Source organism: Ambystoma mexicanum, chromosome 10 (assembly GCF_040938575.1).
Source record: "Ambystoma mexicanum isolate Mex_15411 chromosome 10, UKY_AmexF1_1, whole genome shotgun sequence".
Classification (NCBI taxonomy): domain Eukaryota; kingdom Metazoa; phylum Chordata; class Amphibia; order Caudata; family Ambystomatidae; genus Ambystoma; species Ambystoma mexicanum.
The window spans coordinates 455,022,222-455,039,748 of NC_090932.1; the positions used below are offsets into that span (position 1 = coordinate 455,022,222).

Here is a 17,527-nt window from a genome sequence, read left to right on the forward strand (position 1 = left end):
AGTTGAACATTCCACATTGTTCTGTAGCACCACATTTCCTCAGGATTTTACGGATATCATCAATTCCCTACAAAAGTAAAGTAATCCCATTTCACATTGTTATTATGTAACAATGTAACTTGATGTATATCGAGTGTGATGTATGCAACACTCCATACAGAATGTTACCGTACACTAAAAATTACACGCACAGCAGTTGGTGGTTAGCGTTCAAGGGAGAACCTGTGCTGGGGGTCTGTGCCAATGAACTTAATTAAATAAGAAATAAACCGTATCAGGAGTTCGTGGTTCATATCTAACATTGGCGAAAAGAATTTCGAGGACAGACCCCCTGGTACCTCTGATAACGGGGCGCCGTTCTGATCAACGGAAAGCAGCAAGCTGCTCCACCTCCCCCGGCGATGAAGCGGCCACTGAGGGAGCAACATAGACTCCTACAAAGGGTAGGATAGGAGCACCGGAAGACCATCCTGTGCTGCTATCAAGAAAGGCAGTGAGGTGCCAGCTGCTTTAACCCTACGTGGCCATTGAGGGAACAAGGAAGGCACCTTCTGCCATGTCCCCGTATCTCCCAGAAGCCGTTCTGCCCGTGCCAGCATCGATGCAGCCAACTTTTAATAAGAAGAGCAAACGAAGTAAGTCCTACCTCGTATAGATAAGTGATCGCCCTGGTGGGAAACCTGCATCCTAGCACAAACATGTTGAAGGAGCTGCGGCCCTGCACACACGCAAAGAGCATATCTGCCTGTCCTCGAGGCTAGAGACAGCAGCGAACTGTGCACACACAACGTCGCGCATTAGGATCTTCGTAGTATGCGCATCTCTAGTGTTTTCCAGTGTGGCAATTAAATAAAGGACAGCATCCACACCCGTATTTTGGCAACCCGTGCTAGTACATTCATGAAAACTCAAGGAGAGTGCTACCACAGAGCTACTGAAAGGGTGATCCCAGTGAGTGCTACACCCAGCAACCACATGCTAGGACACAGAGTGCAAACCAGAAGTGGGTTTAACAAATGCATACCAAAATGGCAATGCCAGGGATAGCAGGCCCTCCTGTTTTCATGGCGCCCATGGGCCCAGCAAAGGTGACAATCAGGATAAATTTGACACATTTGGTTACTTTGAAGCTAAATTTGAGTTCAAAGCGAGGTGTGCACAATGAAAGGTGTACGTGACTAATAAAGGGATGGCACTTTTGGGATGGCGCGATCAAGACACTGAAGATAAAATTAGATCAGAACACTGAACACAAGATCTTACATGTCGGGTCCACAATGAGTTAAAGTTTAAAAAGTTTATTTAAAAAAGGAGTGGGTAGAGTGAGTGGTATGCAGCTCAAGATTGTTTTAAAGAAAGGTAGTGTCCCGGTGTCAGCAAAGCTATGGCCGGTGCCATTAGCTTTGAGAGAAGGTGTGAAAAAAGAATTGAGTAATTTGTTACAAGTTGGTATTATCGAAAGGGCTGGTGGAGTTGAGTGGACATCTCCTTTAGATGTGAAGAAAACATCTGGTGAGCTGAGTTTATGTGTGGATCTGTGTGAGTTAAATAGATATGTGTTGATAGACTGTCATCCATTGCCTAATTTGGGGGAAATGTTGGCTATGGTTGGGCAAGAGCGTGTGTTTTCAAAATTGGATATGGCATCAGCTTACCATCAGTAGGGATGCAGAACATTGACAGCATTTATAACACATGAGGGTGTGTTTTTGTTTCAAAAGGATGCCATTTGGACTTGTTTCCACGTCTTCAGTATTCCAGAAAATAATGGACAGACTATTCTGTGGGATGAGTGGGGTATTTTGCTTCCAGGACGACGTGTTGGTGTCTGGCGAATCAGAGAGTGAACATGACAAAGTATTTGGTTAAGTGTTGAAGATTTTGGAATCTAGAGGAATAACTTTGAGGGACGAGAAGTGTGTGTGTTAAACGTAAACAAGATTGAATATTTGGGTCATGAGGTGTCAAGCACATGGAGTAAAACCCAAGAGTAGTTTGGCAAGTGCCATAAAATAAGTGGAGAGGCCAAAATCGAAAGGGGAACTATGTTCTTTTTTGGGTATGATAGAATTTTATCAGACGTTTGTAAAGAATTATGTTGATAAAGTTAGCAAAATGAGAAGGTTACTCAAGAAAGAAGATGATTTTATCTGGAATGATCAATGTGATGAATTTACCATGATAAAGGAGGAAATTGGCATAGCTCGACCGTTGGGTAATTTTGATACACACAGGAGTGTGGTTACAGTAGAGGCCAGTGATGTTGGCATTGGTGCAGTATTATCGCAGGTGAAGAATGAAGGGGAGGAAATAATTGCACATGCTTCAAGAGGATTGAGGGGAGCAGAAAAGAGATGCACAGTTCTGGAAAAAGAAGCTCTAGCGTGTCATTGGGCTGTAGAGAGGTTTAGAAATGTGTTGTGGGGTACTGACTGTTATGAAGACAGATCATAAACCTCTTAAGGCTATTTTCGAGTGTAAACGTTTTGGACAAGGTGTCTAGACGTGTGGTGAGTTGGGTCACAAGATTGCAAAGCCATAGATATGAAATGCATGTGATCTCAGGGACAGAAAATGTTTTGGCTGATTGCTTATCAAGGTTGGGTAGAGGTAAGAAAGAAATTTAGCAGGATGAAGTTTCAGAATTGGTCTTTGTGAACCATGAAGGAATAGTAAAGCAAGGAAGAGTGGATTGATGGCACCAACAGGGATGTTATACTGATGCGCGTCAAACGTTCATAGAATCGGTGTGGCCCAAGAAGGCAGAATTGCAGCAAAGGGAAAGAGCCTTCTAGGAAATGCGTGAAGAATTGAGTCTGGTGGATGAAATTGTATTCCGGCGAGAACGTGCTGTGTTCCCTGAAGCAATTAGGGGTAGGATAATGGAATTGGCTCACAGTGGACATGTTGGTGTGTTAAGGACAAAGGCCATTGCAGGCACAAGTACTGGTGGCCGGGATTCAATAGCGATGTTGAGCGAAGACTAGCTGATAGCGTTCAATCTATAAAAGAAGGAATGGTGTGGAGGCCAAGGGACAACCGGTTATGGAGTTTGATGTTCCGTGCAGTGTATGCAACGATGTTGCCATGGACATTCTGGGTCCTGTGGGAGCTAGGTTTTGGTGATGGGAAGTTTATTTTGGTAGATTTGTTTTCACGTTGGAGTGAGTTCAGAATAGTTAGGGAGATTTGTGGAGAAAACATTGTTTATTTCATGCAGGACATCTTTGCAAATGAAGGTATTCCCAATAGCATACCAACAGATAATGGTATGCAATTTACAGGTGAATTTTTGTGGAATGTGTGAAGTGTGGTGTGAAGCACAAACCAACAGTTTTGTACCACCCGGAAGAAAATGTCATGGTCGAGAGAATTAATAGATGTATTATGGATGCCATTCGATTGGCTGGTGCATGTGGGATGGACAAGAAGGTAGCCATTCAGGAGCTAATGTATGCTTTACGGATGTCACCTCGCTCCACGACGGGGGTGACTCCTTTTGAACAAATGGCAAACACCAAGGTGAGCCCGCCTTGGTTGGGAAGAGTCTCAGATTGTGTAGTTGATGAATTGAGGAGGAATTTGAAGGTGAAGTCGGAGATGAGAATATGAGGCGGGAAAAGAGATTTGAGAGTGGAATGTGAGAATGTGAATGTGATTGGGTGAGAATAAAGAAAGGAGTGGTTAAGAGGAAGGGAGATTTATTATACTAAGAACCCATACCTGTGGTAGCTGTGCTTACGGGTGTGGTGCAAGTGAGTGTTGGTCAGGTTTGGAACAAGAACAGGATTGCGGTGGTGTGAGAGGGTGTGTTGGGTAAAAGAAAGTAGATATGTTATGATGTAACTTGATGTATATGGAGTGTGATGTATGCAACACTCCATACAGACTTATTGCATAGTAAAGATTCCAGGCACTTAGTTGGTGGTTATCGTTCAAGGGAGAAGCTGTGCTGGGGTCTGTGCTAATGAACTTAATTAACTAAGATTTAAACCGTATCAGGAGTGCGTGGTTCTTATCTTACACACATCTTATTAACACCATAGGTGTTAAAGTTGGAACTCAAAGAGTGGCCCTTTAATATTTACATTCAATGTTATTAGGTTTTTCTTCTAGATTATCAGAGGAAACCTCTAATCCATGTAAGATCAAAGGCATTAACTTCCGCTCAGAGTACAATCATCGAGTAACGAAAATCCTCCATATTTACAATGTAATCCTCTTGAAATAGCTGCTTAGCTACGTGCTGTTGATTCTTTCTAGCATCAAAAGATTAGAAGCTTTATCATTAATTGCTAGCCCAAGATATTTGTATTTGATCACCACTTCTAATGACCAGTCTCCCCAAGACCTCTTCAATAATAAATGACAAAGGATAATTAAAAAAAAAAAAAAAAAATCAAGCAATACACAGATTTACATACCAGATCAATCACCATGGTGTCCTCAAACTCCTCATTCATATCTTCTAGTTGACCCCGTGACGACATCATCACATCTTCGAAGATCGGCTCTGCATCATCCTCCATTAGACCGCGTCTAGGCACCAAGAGCATAGAAAAATATAAATCTAACAAACCTGTTTAGGAGGCAGGTTTTTACAAACATTTTAAACTAAAACCATTCAAGTATGTTTATTTTTTTTAATTATTTTGTTATGTAAGTGGCATTAATGATTTGCAAAGTGCTAATTCATATTCAAAATTCTTTTGGAAACTTCACAACTAGTGGAGTTGCTAAAGAAATCACAGTTTTAATCTACAAATGACCAAAATGTGTAGTGCTTTTTTTGTTCTTGGTCTCTAACACCAGAAGACCTATAAAACGTACTTCAAAATAAGACGTTAACTAGACCGTATAAATTCCTCACATCAATTCACACTCAATTACGACTCCCACAGCAATCAGACGTCAAGTAGTAGATACCTGAAGATTAATGATTCCTAGGAATTCTCTTTTTGTCGCATCAATTCTTCATCTCTTGACAGAACCCCAAGCATTAGCAAGATTATAAATGGCAAGCAGAGTTGCACAGCCAGCATCACCAGATGAACAAATTACTAATTGCCGTCAGATGTTCTTTCTGATGGATGTTCGACCAACAGATTCCCCATCTTTGATCTATTCTCAGGCTTCAGGTAATCAGAGAAAGGTTTTACCCATGTGGGGGCGCCGTGCGATGCCCACACCGGGATCCCTCGATGTGCTCCTTCCAAGATAGCGGATGTGACGTTGGCATCGGTATACCACAGGGATCGGCAGAGGTGAGCCACTGCCATTATCTTGGTGGTAGCAGCAGTTAGGCCAAAAGGAAGCAGTCGGAACCGATGTGTGTCCTCAATAATGACAAACCTCAGGAGCCGCCTGTGATTTCAATGGATTGACACATAGAAATAAGTGTGCTGAAGGTCCACCGACACCGGAGTTGCAGAGCCTGGAGAATTTCCCTGAACGTCACCACCTTGAATATGTCCTTCCTCAGGAACTTTTTCAAGACCCTCAGGTCCGGGAAGGGACTGAGTTCTCCCCTTTCTTGGCTACCAAGAAATACCAATAGTACCAGCCCGACCATCTCTCTTCAGGTGGTACCTCCTCCACTGCACCCTTTAAAAGCAGGGCTCTCAGTTCTTTCTGGAGCTCCTGTTATGGTTGCTGGGGAGGAAAGGGTGGTCTGTCAGGTGATCTTTTCCAGAAGGGCAGGTCTATCCACATCCCACAAGCTGCAAGGCCCAGGCATCAGAGGTTATATCTCCCTTCCACCTGCCCCAGTGCTCAGAGATCAACCCTCCAACCAGTAAATAAAGTGGGGAGAACTGAACTCCTGCCCGTGATGCTGCTCATGAGGCTGACTGGCTCTTAGATGCCCCCTGCTGGGATATAAGAAGTGCTTCTGGCCCCATTTGGCCTGTGGCAGCTGATCCTTCCTCCCAAAAGGAACAGTGCCTTTGACCTCTACCTCTAGAACCAAAGACTTTGCAGTGAGTTTCGATTCCTTGAACCGTTCCTGGGATTCATTAGCTCTCAGTCCGAAGAGGTGTCTGCCATCAAAGGCCATTTCTAGCAAATGAGTCTGCACATTCTAGGAGAACCTGAACCATGGAGGTATGCTACCCTCCTGAGCACCTTAGTTGTCGCAACGGAACAGCCAACGCAGTCAGAAGTGCTGAGACAGGCTTGGCATGCAACCTCCTTCCCATCGCGGGCCATGTATAAAAATACATCTCTCACCTCTCACGCTAGGAGTTGGTCTGCCACTTCTGCTATTGTCCTCAAGAGGACATACAAATATTTGGCAAACGCACCAGTGGCGACAGTTGCCTTTAGCGCCAAACTACCCTGACGTGAATATCTTCTTGGCTAACGCGTCATTGTTTTTGGACTGCCTATCCACAGGCAGGTTCTAGGTGGACGATGCAGGCTCTGAACGAACCATGATGGCCTGGACCACAAGCTCCTCAAGGGTCGGCTGGGCAGATTAAAAGGGCAAGTCGCCCAAGGCTGGCTTGGACTTCATAGTCAGCTCAGCATCAACTAGAGGGGGTCCAACAGTCGCAGCCATAACACCCCTATAGGATCAGATATAGCTGTATTGCAAAGCAACACCCTTTCTGACTGATGGCTCTTATCAAAAATATCTGTTGGGTCGTAGGACTGCAGGTGCTTAGCAGGGGCGTCAAGGCCCAAAGACAGCACACCCCTCTCGACAGTTTTTCTGTACTGAGTATTGGGATGATGTAGGGAGCCACTTGCTGCATATCAGGCAAGGTGGAGCCTGCTTGCCTCATGTAAGCCTTCAGCCAATGCAAGGAGTTGAGAATGGTTTCCTACTCCCATTGGCTTCATTCCAAAAGGGACCGGCTTCACATCCTCGACAAAGATGGTTCTCCAATTCAAAGAATTTGTTCCTCGATTACGGTAGGAAAGAATCGAGGCCTCGAGGGCCTTCAGAGCTGTGGTTGGAATAGAGAGCATAACGCACTTCAACGCAGCAACCTGGGCACCAGAACCTCTGTGATAAACTGATGCCAAAATCACCTGCGACATTGAGGCCGAAGCTGCACCAGTTATGGCTTTCCCAAACAATTGAAGCTTTTGGGTTTTAAATGCCCCAAACTCTCTCGGGAGCCCTTAGTCTGGTAAAACTTAACTCTGTCCACCGAGGAATCCGAGGCGCGGCTGTATCAATGCTGCTTTCTTGTGGGAGAACGAATGATGGGACTCACTCAACGAATGAGACCCTTTGCGATGTCCGTCGTCCTTCTCCAGAGAACCTGGCAGCGTATCGAGCATTGTACTTCGAAAGGTGTGGCCCGAGTGCCAACTTCGATGATCGCTACCTGAGGGCCTTTGGATTCATGTGCTGACAGGAACTGTACTGCTTGACATTGTGTCCGACCCAGAAACACTGCACACAAATGTTGTGAGGGCCTATGATGAACATCTGTGAGCTCGATTAAACCCCCGATTGTTTAGGGATGACATTTTCGGCGTCATGAGCAAAAACTTAATTCACGAAAAGTTGCATGCTGAGCACATTGAAAAAAGAAAATGAGGTGTGGGGGGGTCTACTGATGTTTTATATATATATATATTCAATGAAAAAACATTGTTAAAGGGACGTTATGGTTAAGTTGTGCTACTAAAAACCTATGAAATTCAGTAAACAAAGTTGTTAAAAGTACATTATGGTTACAAGTAAAATCGAAAAACCACTGAAATATTTGTGATGTCATCTTTGATGTCCTGGGTGTTAGTCTTCGCAGTGCACGGTGGTGGCGCGAGTTATAGCTGCTTAGCTTACCATAACTGGCGAATTTCAGGGGTTTTTCGATTTTACTTGTAACCATAACGTACTTTTAACAATGTTTTTTCAGTGAATTTCATGGGTTTTTACCAGTGCATTCTATTTTCCTACAACCTACTAATATCATATTTAGCCACTATAACAATATGTGTGTCCAATTTACAAACTGTCAACTTAAAACTCTGCCATTTCCCACCTTCTAGGATCATTTTTAACACTTCTATACACTTTTCAAAAACAATTTCAACTAGTTTTGCATCCGTAGACGTCTACGATCATCTGACTTCATTGCGGACCTTTACGGGCAGTGCCACATGACCATACGCTGGCACGTGGCATGATGACGTGTCCGAGAACCCGTCTGCACTTCCTAACTGTCCGCGAAGCACAGATCTCATCGCAAACTGCATTTTCTACTGATCTAACTTCAAAACTTCCCTTGCACAGCTCCAACACCTATTCCTACTCATTATCCATTAACAATCTAGTAGACAGTGCATATTTTTAGCAAAGCTGCTATTTATCTTAAAATGGCATCAGCTATTGCCATCCCTCCTCCCCAAGATCCACCACCACGGCTGTAATCAAGGAGCATGAGAAACACTGCCCCCTGCCTTAGAAATAACACACGCGCAACATTTTCCCCTGTCTACCTGCCCCACCATATTAGTGTTTGGTGCCCCTTCCCTCATTTCCCTCCCCACCTTTCGTTCTTAGCTCTCCTGCCAAAAAATAAAATGCATCCAAAAACCACCACCATTCACAGTTAAAAAATAGAACCAAAAAAAAGTAGACTCCATCTACTTTACATTTCTCAGTAAAGTACAAAATAAGATTTGCCAACATTTCATTTGCATTTTGTGTTATGCTAATGGGAATATTGTGGCCTTCATCCCGCGTTCCAGGGACTGGAATGGTGGATACCGGCCCAGCAGCCCAAGTTCTCAGCCCAAGCGAAGAGAGGGTGGATAACGAGGTCTCCAGACCATTATCCCCCCATTCCAGCCCCTGTAATGAGGGGTGAAGGCCATTAGCAGCCTAGTTTCCCAAAGCGGGAACCCGGCATGCCAAAAAAGGATTTTCCAAGATGGCCACCATGGAAAGGGAAGGTGGGGCTCCATACAGGGCCCCTCTTCGCTTTCCATGGCAGCCTGCAGAAGGCAAAGAGAAAACCATATGGCCATATTACTGAGCACATTATTTTTCCCTTTCAAACCTATCCCAATTTAGAACAACTTTACCACAAAGCCGGTCCAAGGTGGACATGGTCACTTTAACCCCATGTGTTGTCCCTCATGGTGATGGCCAATAGCCAGATAGTCCGGATCATGACCTTATTCCATGATCCGGTCAACTTGGCCACTGCCCATGGCTACCGGCTATACCTCAGTCACCAAAAAGGTATATCACAATTTTTTGTACCTACATTATGACACTTGTTCGAAAATAAAACACATGCACAAAAATGTGCACATTTGCAAAACCGTGTTTTCAGATCCTTGCCAATGCTCCTTCCACAAGTTTGCTGGAAATCCACACGTTTTATTTTTTCAAAAGTGTCAGATGTATGGACATACAATAGCCATATAACCTAGCCCTGCTTGACATAATCCTTACAGACTTTATGAAAACATATCTAGATCTAAAATCTTTTTGCAAACTTGTGTAGATTCGTGAAATTGCACATTTATAAGCCTTTACAATATTTTGGGACCCCCCCACTAATTTTGCCACCTCTTCACAAAATCCCACCAAACATTGCAAAAACATTTCAATCTAGATCTATAATTATTAACAAACCTTTGTGTAGATTCATCAAATTGCACCTCATTTATAAGCCTTTATGTTATTTTGGGAACCCCCTCTAATTTCGCACCCTCTTAACAAAATCCCACCAAACATTGCAGACTCATTCGGAATCAGATCAAGAATTTAAGTGCAACATATTATGAGGTTTAATTAAGTGGCACCAAAGTTATAATCCATCCAAGAACTGCTTTTCATCAACACTGTAATGCAGAGGTGTCCGCAAACTTCCCAGGACTGTTCGCGAACATCCGGACTGTTTGTGGACTTTCGCGGCAAAAAGCTCCCATTTGTTTGCTTCTTGCAGCCATATCCCAATCCATCCTCATCACCCCTCACCTCCCCAGAGATTATTTGATAAATTTGACAAGTGCAATGTGTTTAATATGTTTTTACTGCGATGTCCGCAGACACCGGCCGCTCTCCGCGAATCCAAGATGGTGGGCGTTTCCAAAAATCTGACGCACTTCACGCTTTCACCAGCCAATCAACGGGCGCGTCTGATGTCCGCGGATACCACGTTGCCCGTTGAGCCAATTAGAGTCCTGTCTGCGGAGCGGACATAGATCTCACCAATTTTTTTGACTTACATTTTGGTCGTTTAAAAAAAAAAAAAAAAAACTACTGGACGGATTTACACAAAATTAACAAAAGCACGCTTTCGGGACCAAGCCGCTGCTCCTGCTGCAAATTTGGTGAAAATCCGTCCAGCGGTTTGGGCTGTAGGCGTGAGCAAAGTTTTTCTCCATTCAGTCTATGGGGAAAAAAATTATTTTGGGACCCCCACTAAAGCTTTGCCCCCCCCCCCTTGACCAAACCTCACCAAACTTTGCAAAATAATTCAGAGTGGGCCATAAGGTCGTTGCAGAGACGCACTACACCCACTGTTGAAAAAATGTCCAAGCAGCTGACAATGGATAGGATAGCTATCAATTGAAATCATGTTTTCCATGTACGGGTGAGTGGACAGGAATACACAGGCCAATAAAAGTCAATGCCAGATTTAGATCCCACATCAACACAATGAAGGGAGGTGGGGAAAACCATGTTTGTCAGAATACTGAGAAATTGTATTACCGTGGAGATCTTAAAATTTACTCACTGTAGTGACCAACGTACTCCTAGTCCATATTCCCCTTTCCTTCATACTGCATGGGTGTCCCTCGCTAGGGACCGGAAAGGAACCTTTTCGCACAAAGAATTTCACCTCTAAATTTAAAGGTGCACGGCCACGGGTGCACAGCAGACCCCACACTCCAGCGCCTCACCTCAGATCCCTCTTACACGTCAGCCAGATTATCAATTCTGACTTAACCACATTTTAGGGGCAAGGATGGAGGGCTGTATGGAGGAATGGAGACTATGGGCTAGGAGTATGTTAGTCACTATGGTGAGTAACTTATTTACTCCTAGGTCCCATACCTCCATACTGCATAGACAATTACAACTGACATTATTAGCCCCTTAAGGAAGAGGAGGAGAAATGAGTTACCGCATTGTTTTTTCTTTGGATTCTTCACCTGCAGATTCCTCATCTGATAGATATCCCTTTCAACATCAGCTGCTCCGAAAAACATGGACATGGGGCGTAGTGCGCCTCAACTCTGGCGTCGAGCCATCTTGCCTCAATGCTTTGGTCGCCGGCTCCAGACGCGACGTAGGTCGTCATACAAATACTGTGTCACTAACCTCTGTACCTCAGTCTCCCTGCTGTCCCCCCTCCCCCCATTGTCGCAGGCTCAGCCGCTGCAGAGGAAGAATCAAACTATTCGGCCGACACAGCCACAACTCTCAGAAAAAGGGAAAAAAGTAGCCAAGAGTTTTTTCAAAACATAAGGAAAGGAACTGTAAGGAATGCGGGTCCACATTAACACAATGTACGGTAGCCCTTTTACGAGAGTTCCCCTCTTTCTTCCAAAAGAGACGTTGCCATTAGCTGCAGGCACTTTCATAGCAGGAGGGGAGGGAAAGGAGGAGTCTGCGCGAGAAGAATCCATAGAAAGAACATTACGATAAGTAATTTCTCCTTCAATGGATTGCCTTATTCCTACAGATTACTCATCAGATAGACTCCAAGTAGTATGTGAAAAGGGAGAAGGGATGAAAGTCCCTCACACGAGGAAACTAACACTGCTCTCCCAAAAGGAGCATGAGCTCCACGGCTACATCCAGGCAATGAGGACAAAGTTGCAGCTTGGCATATCTCGAGTCGAAATCATCTAGAGTCCAAGAGTGGCAAGGCAGAGTAAAAATGGAGTCGACATCAAGCCACACTACACTCCATGTTGAAAAAGCTAGTCTGCGGGCCTGTAAGGTAATGGTATGGAGAAGGGTTCCACAACAAGCTACCCATTATTGGACACAATAATGATGGGTACCTTTTCAAAATTAAATATGAATTGTATTGTTTTAAGTCACCCATAAACTACTATCACCTTCGCTTTGGTGCACACCTTTGATACACCATTATAGTAAAAAGGATACTTTTGTCATAGAACCAGTTTTTTTTGTGAAAAACTATGTTTTATGTTGTGTTTTTTTTACAAATGTGACCAACGGGTCAAAAAACTTTATGATGGGTTATGTAATAAAACTTTATATATTTTAATTCCAACCTTTTCATCTTTCTATATATGTTGAAAAAGATGATTGTTTAAACTCACTCAGTGTTTGGTTAAATTGTCAACCTTTAGTGCGACATCGATAGGTAGTTCGTTGTGGAACCCCTCTCCATACATGTCCCATCGTCCTCTCCCAACGAGCCCTTAAAAAAAAAAAGAGGACACTTCACAGCTTGCTCACTGTTTATTCTCTGTAAGGTAATGGGACACAAGTGGCTTGGCCGGTGTATCTAGCCATAAAGCCAGGACTACCTTTTCCACTGTTAAACTTTACTGCTAGTTGGATTGACCATAAGGGGATGGTGAGGTGTCGAGCCCACGTCCCCTTGTAGGCCCTCTCCTAGGGCCAACAAGTCTGCCTGGTCAGCGAAATATTCTGCCTCCCCATTTCATCCACTCATTGCCTCCATACCAAGCGGGACTGGGTTCCCCTTCATTGAATATAGACGTCATGGAGTGAAACCACCCCCATCGACTCTGGAGCAGATGGACGGTCGACTGTCGGCACCGAGCATCTTCAGCACCGCCATCTGCTTCATGATCATAGAGGTCGAGGGCTAAAAACTTGCCATGGTTACCTGGGCGCCGGAGCCGCCAGGCACAACTGGTGCCTGAGCAACCTGTGGTTTCGAGGTCAGAGCTGTACCCACCACAACTTTTTGGAAGAGTTACAGCATTTTATCTTTAAACGCCTCCCACTATTATCTCAGTGCACACATTGAGGGGAAGATCTTAACCCTGCTCCTCCAACAAACTTGTGTCGTGTCTACACCTGCGTTGCGTCTTCTTGTGGAAGTATGTGGACAAATGGTGCGACCTACTTGAGAACGTTAGTGCCTTTTCACCTTTTTCCTGTGCCTTACATTCCCGGGCGTGGAGCCTTCGAGTCCAGACGACTGGATGATTGAGCCGTGACGACGGAGGCTGCCTGAGTGCCAATTTTGCTGACCGTTTCCTGATGGCCTTCGTATTCATTTGCCGACAGAACTGCACTGCTCGACAGTGATCCTTCCAGAGACAACATACGCAGACGCCGCGTGGGTCATGATTGACATCTTTGAGCCACAAGCCTGACAGCATTTGAAACCAGAGGCTTTATGGCCCAATATATCAGCGTCAAATGAAACAAAATAATTTCTCACTGAAGAGAATTGTTCCAAAAACAGCATGCTGAGCATGCAGAAAAAAGCAACGGAGGCACGGGTGTGTAGTGACGCAATACACGTACTGCTGACGGAGTGGCGAGGCAGAGTCAAAATGGAGTTGACATTCGACATCGAGCCGCACTACGCCCCCCTGTTGAAAAGGTTTCTGCAAGGTTTTTGAAACGCAGCTGACAATGGAAGGGGATTTCTATCAGTTGAGGAATCTGCAGGAGAATGCAATCATTTTAGATACATCTTAGCATAGGCTTCTTTAGTGGCAGGGAATTGGGTTCCGCAGGTTAACCATATATGCTGTTAAGACTAAAGGAAATGTAAAGATTATCAAATGCCAAAGTGGTCATCCTTGTAGTACTCGGAAGGGAAAGGGTTAAGAGGCTGTTAAAGACATTCTCAGGATTAAACTAATTTAAGATTGCTGAAAAGTTAACATTACACATACTTACACATTATGTCGAACACCCGCTCTCACTTTCATGTAGTTCATTGCAGTTCTGTCTTTTCGATTCAGTTCATCCATTTTCTGGGATCCCAACCATGACATCTGCATCTGAGGACTAGAAAGACAGAATGAGCAAGAATGGCTTACTGAAACAAAGGAGCCAGAGCAGTGACAATTTGTACTCTCTCATAAGGAGTACAGCAGGGATAGTGGTTAATATCATGCAGTGTTTTCTCCTTTTTACAACTTGGAACATATTGGACAGCATGAGACTATGTTATAAGGTAAAGGATTGCTGATCCTGCTTTGCAACCATGCATCAAATCGTGTAGATCAGTAGTTCTATTTTGCTACTGGGTCTTGTAGCGCCACTTTAGCCATCTCCATGGTGCTAGGAAGTTATTTCTGAAGCCCTCTGGTGAGGGGATTCAAGAACCTAAGAAAACAGTAAGGCGATGGCAAGTTCTAGTGTTTCATCATCTCTGGCATTGGCTCTTGCAGCCCTCCAGACCATAGTTTTTCAGCATGCTATGCAATTATTTTAGGCGAGTGGGTGGGCAAAGAAATCCAATAAAAGTACATCAGGTTTGGTACCACCACAAAATGATCAGTCTAGCACAAACTGAATGTTACATCCCTTTTGCATGAGACCACAAGCAACCCTAGACATGTTGCAGGCTCAATGGCCATCAGTGAGGTGTTAGCTTGGGATTTTAGGCCCAAGCAGCTTGAAACCCATGTCTGGACATACCTTTACCACTCAGGGTGACTTTAGAAAAACAAGGTGGACGGCTGGAAGGTCATAAGGAACAAGTTACTTACCTGTAACTGTTGTTCTCCAGCATGGGTCTGGCATGGATTCACATGCTCATGAATATTCCCCGTCATGCCGGGAATCCTCGGTATAGAAAAAATCAGTATCAGTTTCGTTTCTGTTCTGTCTTTCTCAGTAGTAACCAATCACTGGTCTCTGGGTCATACTGCCCCCAGCCAATGACTGCCCTCTCCCTAAGCCCCGCCCCTGGCAGCCATCCTCAGATTTGGTAGCACGTGGCAGTATGACCAAGTGAAGAGCCGCAGAGGGGTAGGCGGGAGGGTTTGCATGTGAATCCATGCCAGACCCATGCTGGAGAACAACAGTTACAACTAAGTAACTTGTTCCTTCTCCAGCATGGGGTCCGGCATGGATTCACATGCTCATGAATATAAGAATACATAGCAGTATAAACATGCACAACCACGGGAGGTGGCAAAATGCTCAATATCAAGCAATTAAGCAACTCTTACCTCCTCATCAGGCTCACCTTAGGCGAACAGGTTGCGCAGCACTGCCTGGCCGACTCTGGACTCCTCCCTGGAATCCCGGTTGACGCAGTAGAATCTCGTGAAGGTGTGCGTCAACCTCCACTTAGCAGCCCTGCAGATGTCGAGCAGGGGCACACCAGACAGGAACGCCGTAGTAGCAGCGATCGCTCTGGTCGAATGGGCCCTCGGACGGCAGGGCAACGATCAGTTTGCCAACCGGTGACAGTGCATGATGCAGCCGGAGAGCCATCTGGAAATGGAAGTCTTCAAGAGAGCCTTCCCTTGATTCACAGGTCCAAAGTTCACAAACAACTGTGATGTCTTCCGAAAACTCTTCGTGTGGTCCATGTAGAACTTCAGCGCTCTAGCTACATCCAGCGAGTGCAGAGTCCTCTCAGCCGGCGACGGGAAGAAAACTGGCAACACCAAGGGCTCGTTGAGGTGGAAGTCGGACGGCACCTTGGGCATGAAGGAGGGGCACGTCCTTAGCACCACCTTTGTGTCGTGAAAAGTCAAGTAAGGAGGCTTGCAAGACGGGGCCTGGATCTCTTCCACTCATCGTGCAGAGGTGATGGCCACGAGGAATGCCGTCTTCCACGACAGAAACTTCAACGGCACTGAATGCATAGGCTTGAATGGGGCCCCCATGAGCCTGGTCAGCACCACGTTGAGCTCCCACGCCGGGGCAGGGGCCTTCAACGGCGGGAATGATCGGAACAGTCCTTTCATAAATTCCTTCACCAATCGATGAGGACAGGCCAGCCTTGGCCAAGGACAATAGGTACGGCAATACTTGAGGGGCCGTAATCTGCAGAGGGTTAATCTTCTGTGCATGGCACCAGACAGAGAACCTCTTCCATTTGTGTCCGTAGCACTTGAGAGTTGAGGATGCCCTGGCCTTCGCAAGAACCTCTCTGCAGCCGGCCGGGATGTCGCATCCTCCAAACTCTAGTGCTGCAGGAGCCAGGCCTGCAAGTTCAGCGACTCTGGTTCGTGATGAAGAATGGTGCCTCCTTCTCTGGAGAGAAGATCTGCGTCCGTCGGCAGCTTGACTGGTGTGGACGCTGACAAGTCCAGAAGGTCCGGGAACCAGATCTGCCTCGGCCACGCCGGTGCGACGAGGATCATCCTGCACCGGGACCTCTTGAGCTGGTTGACGAGCCGGAGTAGCAACGGCGGGAACGGGAACAGGCCGTCCCAAGGGAACGAGAAAGCATCGCCCATGCTCCTCGGTTGGGGAAACCTGCTGGCGAACCTCCGGCAATTGGAGTTCGCCGCTGTCACGAAGAGATCGATCTGGGGTTCGCCCCATCGTCGGAAGAGTCGGTCCACTTGATCCTGGCGCAGTTCCCACTCGTGGAACGAGCGCAGCTCCCTTCTGAGTGAGTCGGCGATGGTGTTTTTTTTATCCCTGCCAGATGAAAGGGTACCAGAAACATCCGTTGGGCGACGGCCCAATGCCACAGATCCTGGGCTTCCTTTGATAGGGCAGGGGATCTGGTTCCGGCCTGCTTCCGAATGTAAAACATCGTGGTGGTGTTGTCGGTGAAGATTCTCACCACCTTGCCCTTGAGGGACGGAAGGAAGGACCTGAGGGCCCAGAACACTGCACGGAGCGCCAAGATGTTGATGTGGAGAGTCTTCTCCTCCGGGAGCCAAAGGCAGCTCGCGTGGAGACCCCCGGTGTGTGCTCCCCAACCTTCCAGGGAGGCATCCGTCGTCACCGTCACCTGGTGGGCCGGGGCTAGGAAACCTGTTCCCGCCGTCAGATGAGAGCAGACACCCCACCATCGTATCGCCTGACGGAACGCTTCGTTGAGCGGGATCCTGTCCTCGAAGCTGCCCGTCGTCTGGATCCAGTGGGCGTCGAGGAATTCTTGCAAGGGCCGCATTCAAAGTCTGCAGTGGTGCACCAGATAAATGCAGGAGGACATCATTCCGAGGAGGGACTTGATAGACCTCACTCTGGCCATGTCCGTGGCCAGCAGACGTTGCACCTTTCCCAGGATAGTCCTTATCCTTTCCTCCGACGGTGAGGCCCGCCGCGCCTCTGTGTCGAGCTGTGCGAAACAGGGCGACTTGCGACGGGACCAGGTGGGATTTTGGAAAGTTGATCGAGAACCCCAGGTCCGTGAGCAGCTGGACGGTCTTCGCAGTGTGTTCCACGGCAAGCTCCCTTGTCCTTGCTCGTATGAGCCAGTCGTCCAGGTAGGGGTAGACGTGGATCCCTTGCAGGCGCAGCCGCGCCGCCACCGGTGCTAGGCACTTGGTGAACACCCTGGGCGCCGATTTTAATCCGAACGGGAGGGCCTTGAACTGGTAGTGCCGCCCTTTGACCACAAACCTGAGGAACTTTCGGTGTCTCTTTAGAATAGGGATGTGGAAG

General features: G+C 46.3%; 1 protein-coding gene across 5 annotated transcripts in view; it reads right to left on the reverse strand.

Moving 5' to 3' along the window:
• STAG1 (STAG1 cohesin complex component) overlaps positions 1-17,527 on the reverse strand; it is a 2,120,576-nt gene that overhangs the window by 101,663 nt on the left and 2,001,386 nt on the right. For all 5 annotated transcript variants that reach the window (XM_069618021.1, XM_069618024.1, XM_069618022.1 and 2 more), the window contains 2 exons: positions 13,841-13,951; positions 4,425-4,539 (listed from right to left, as the gene is read on the reverse strand). In XM_069618021.1, coding sequence (XP_069474122.1) covers positions 4,425-4,539; positions 13,841-13,951 — 226 coding nt within the window. The remainder of the gene's footprint in view (positions 1-4,424; positions 4,540-13,840; positions 13,952-17,527) is intronic.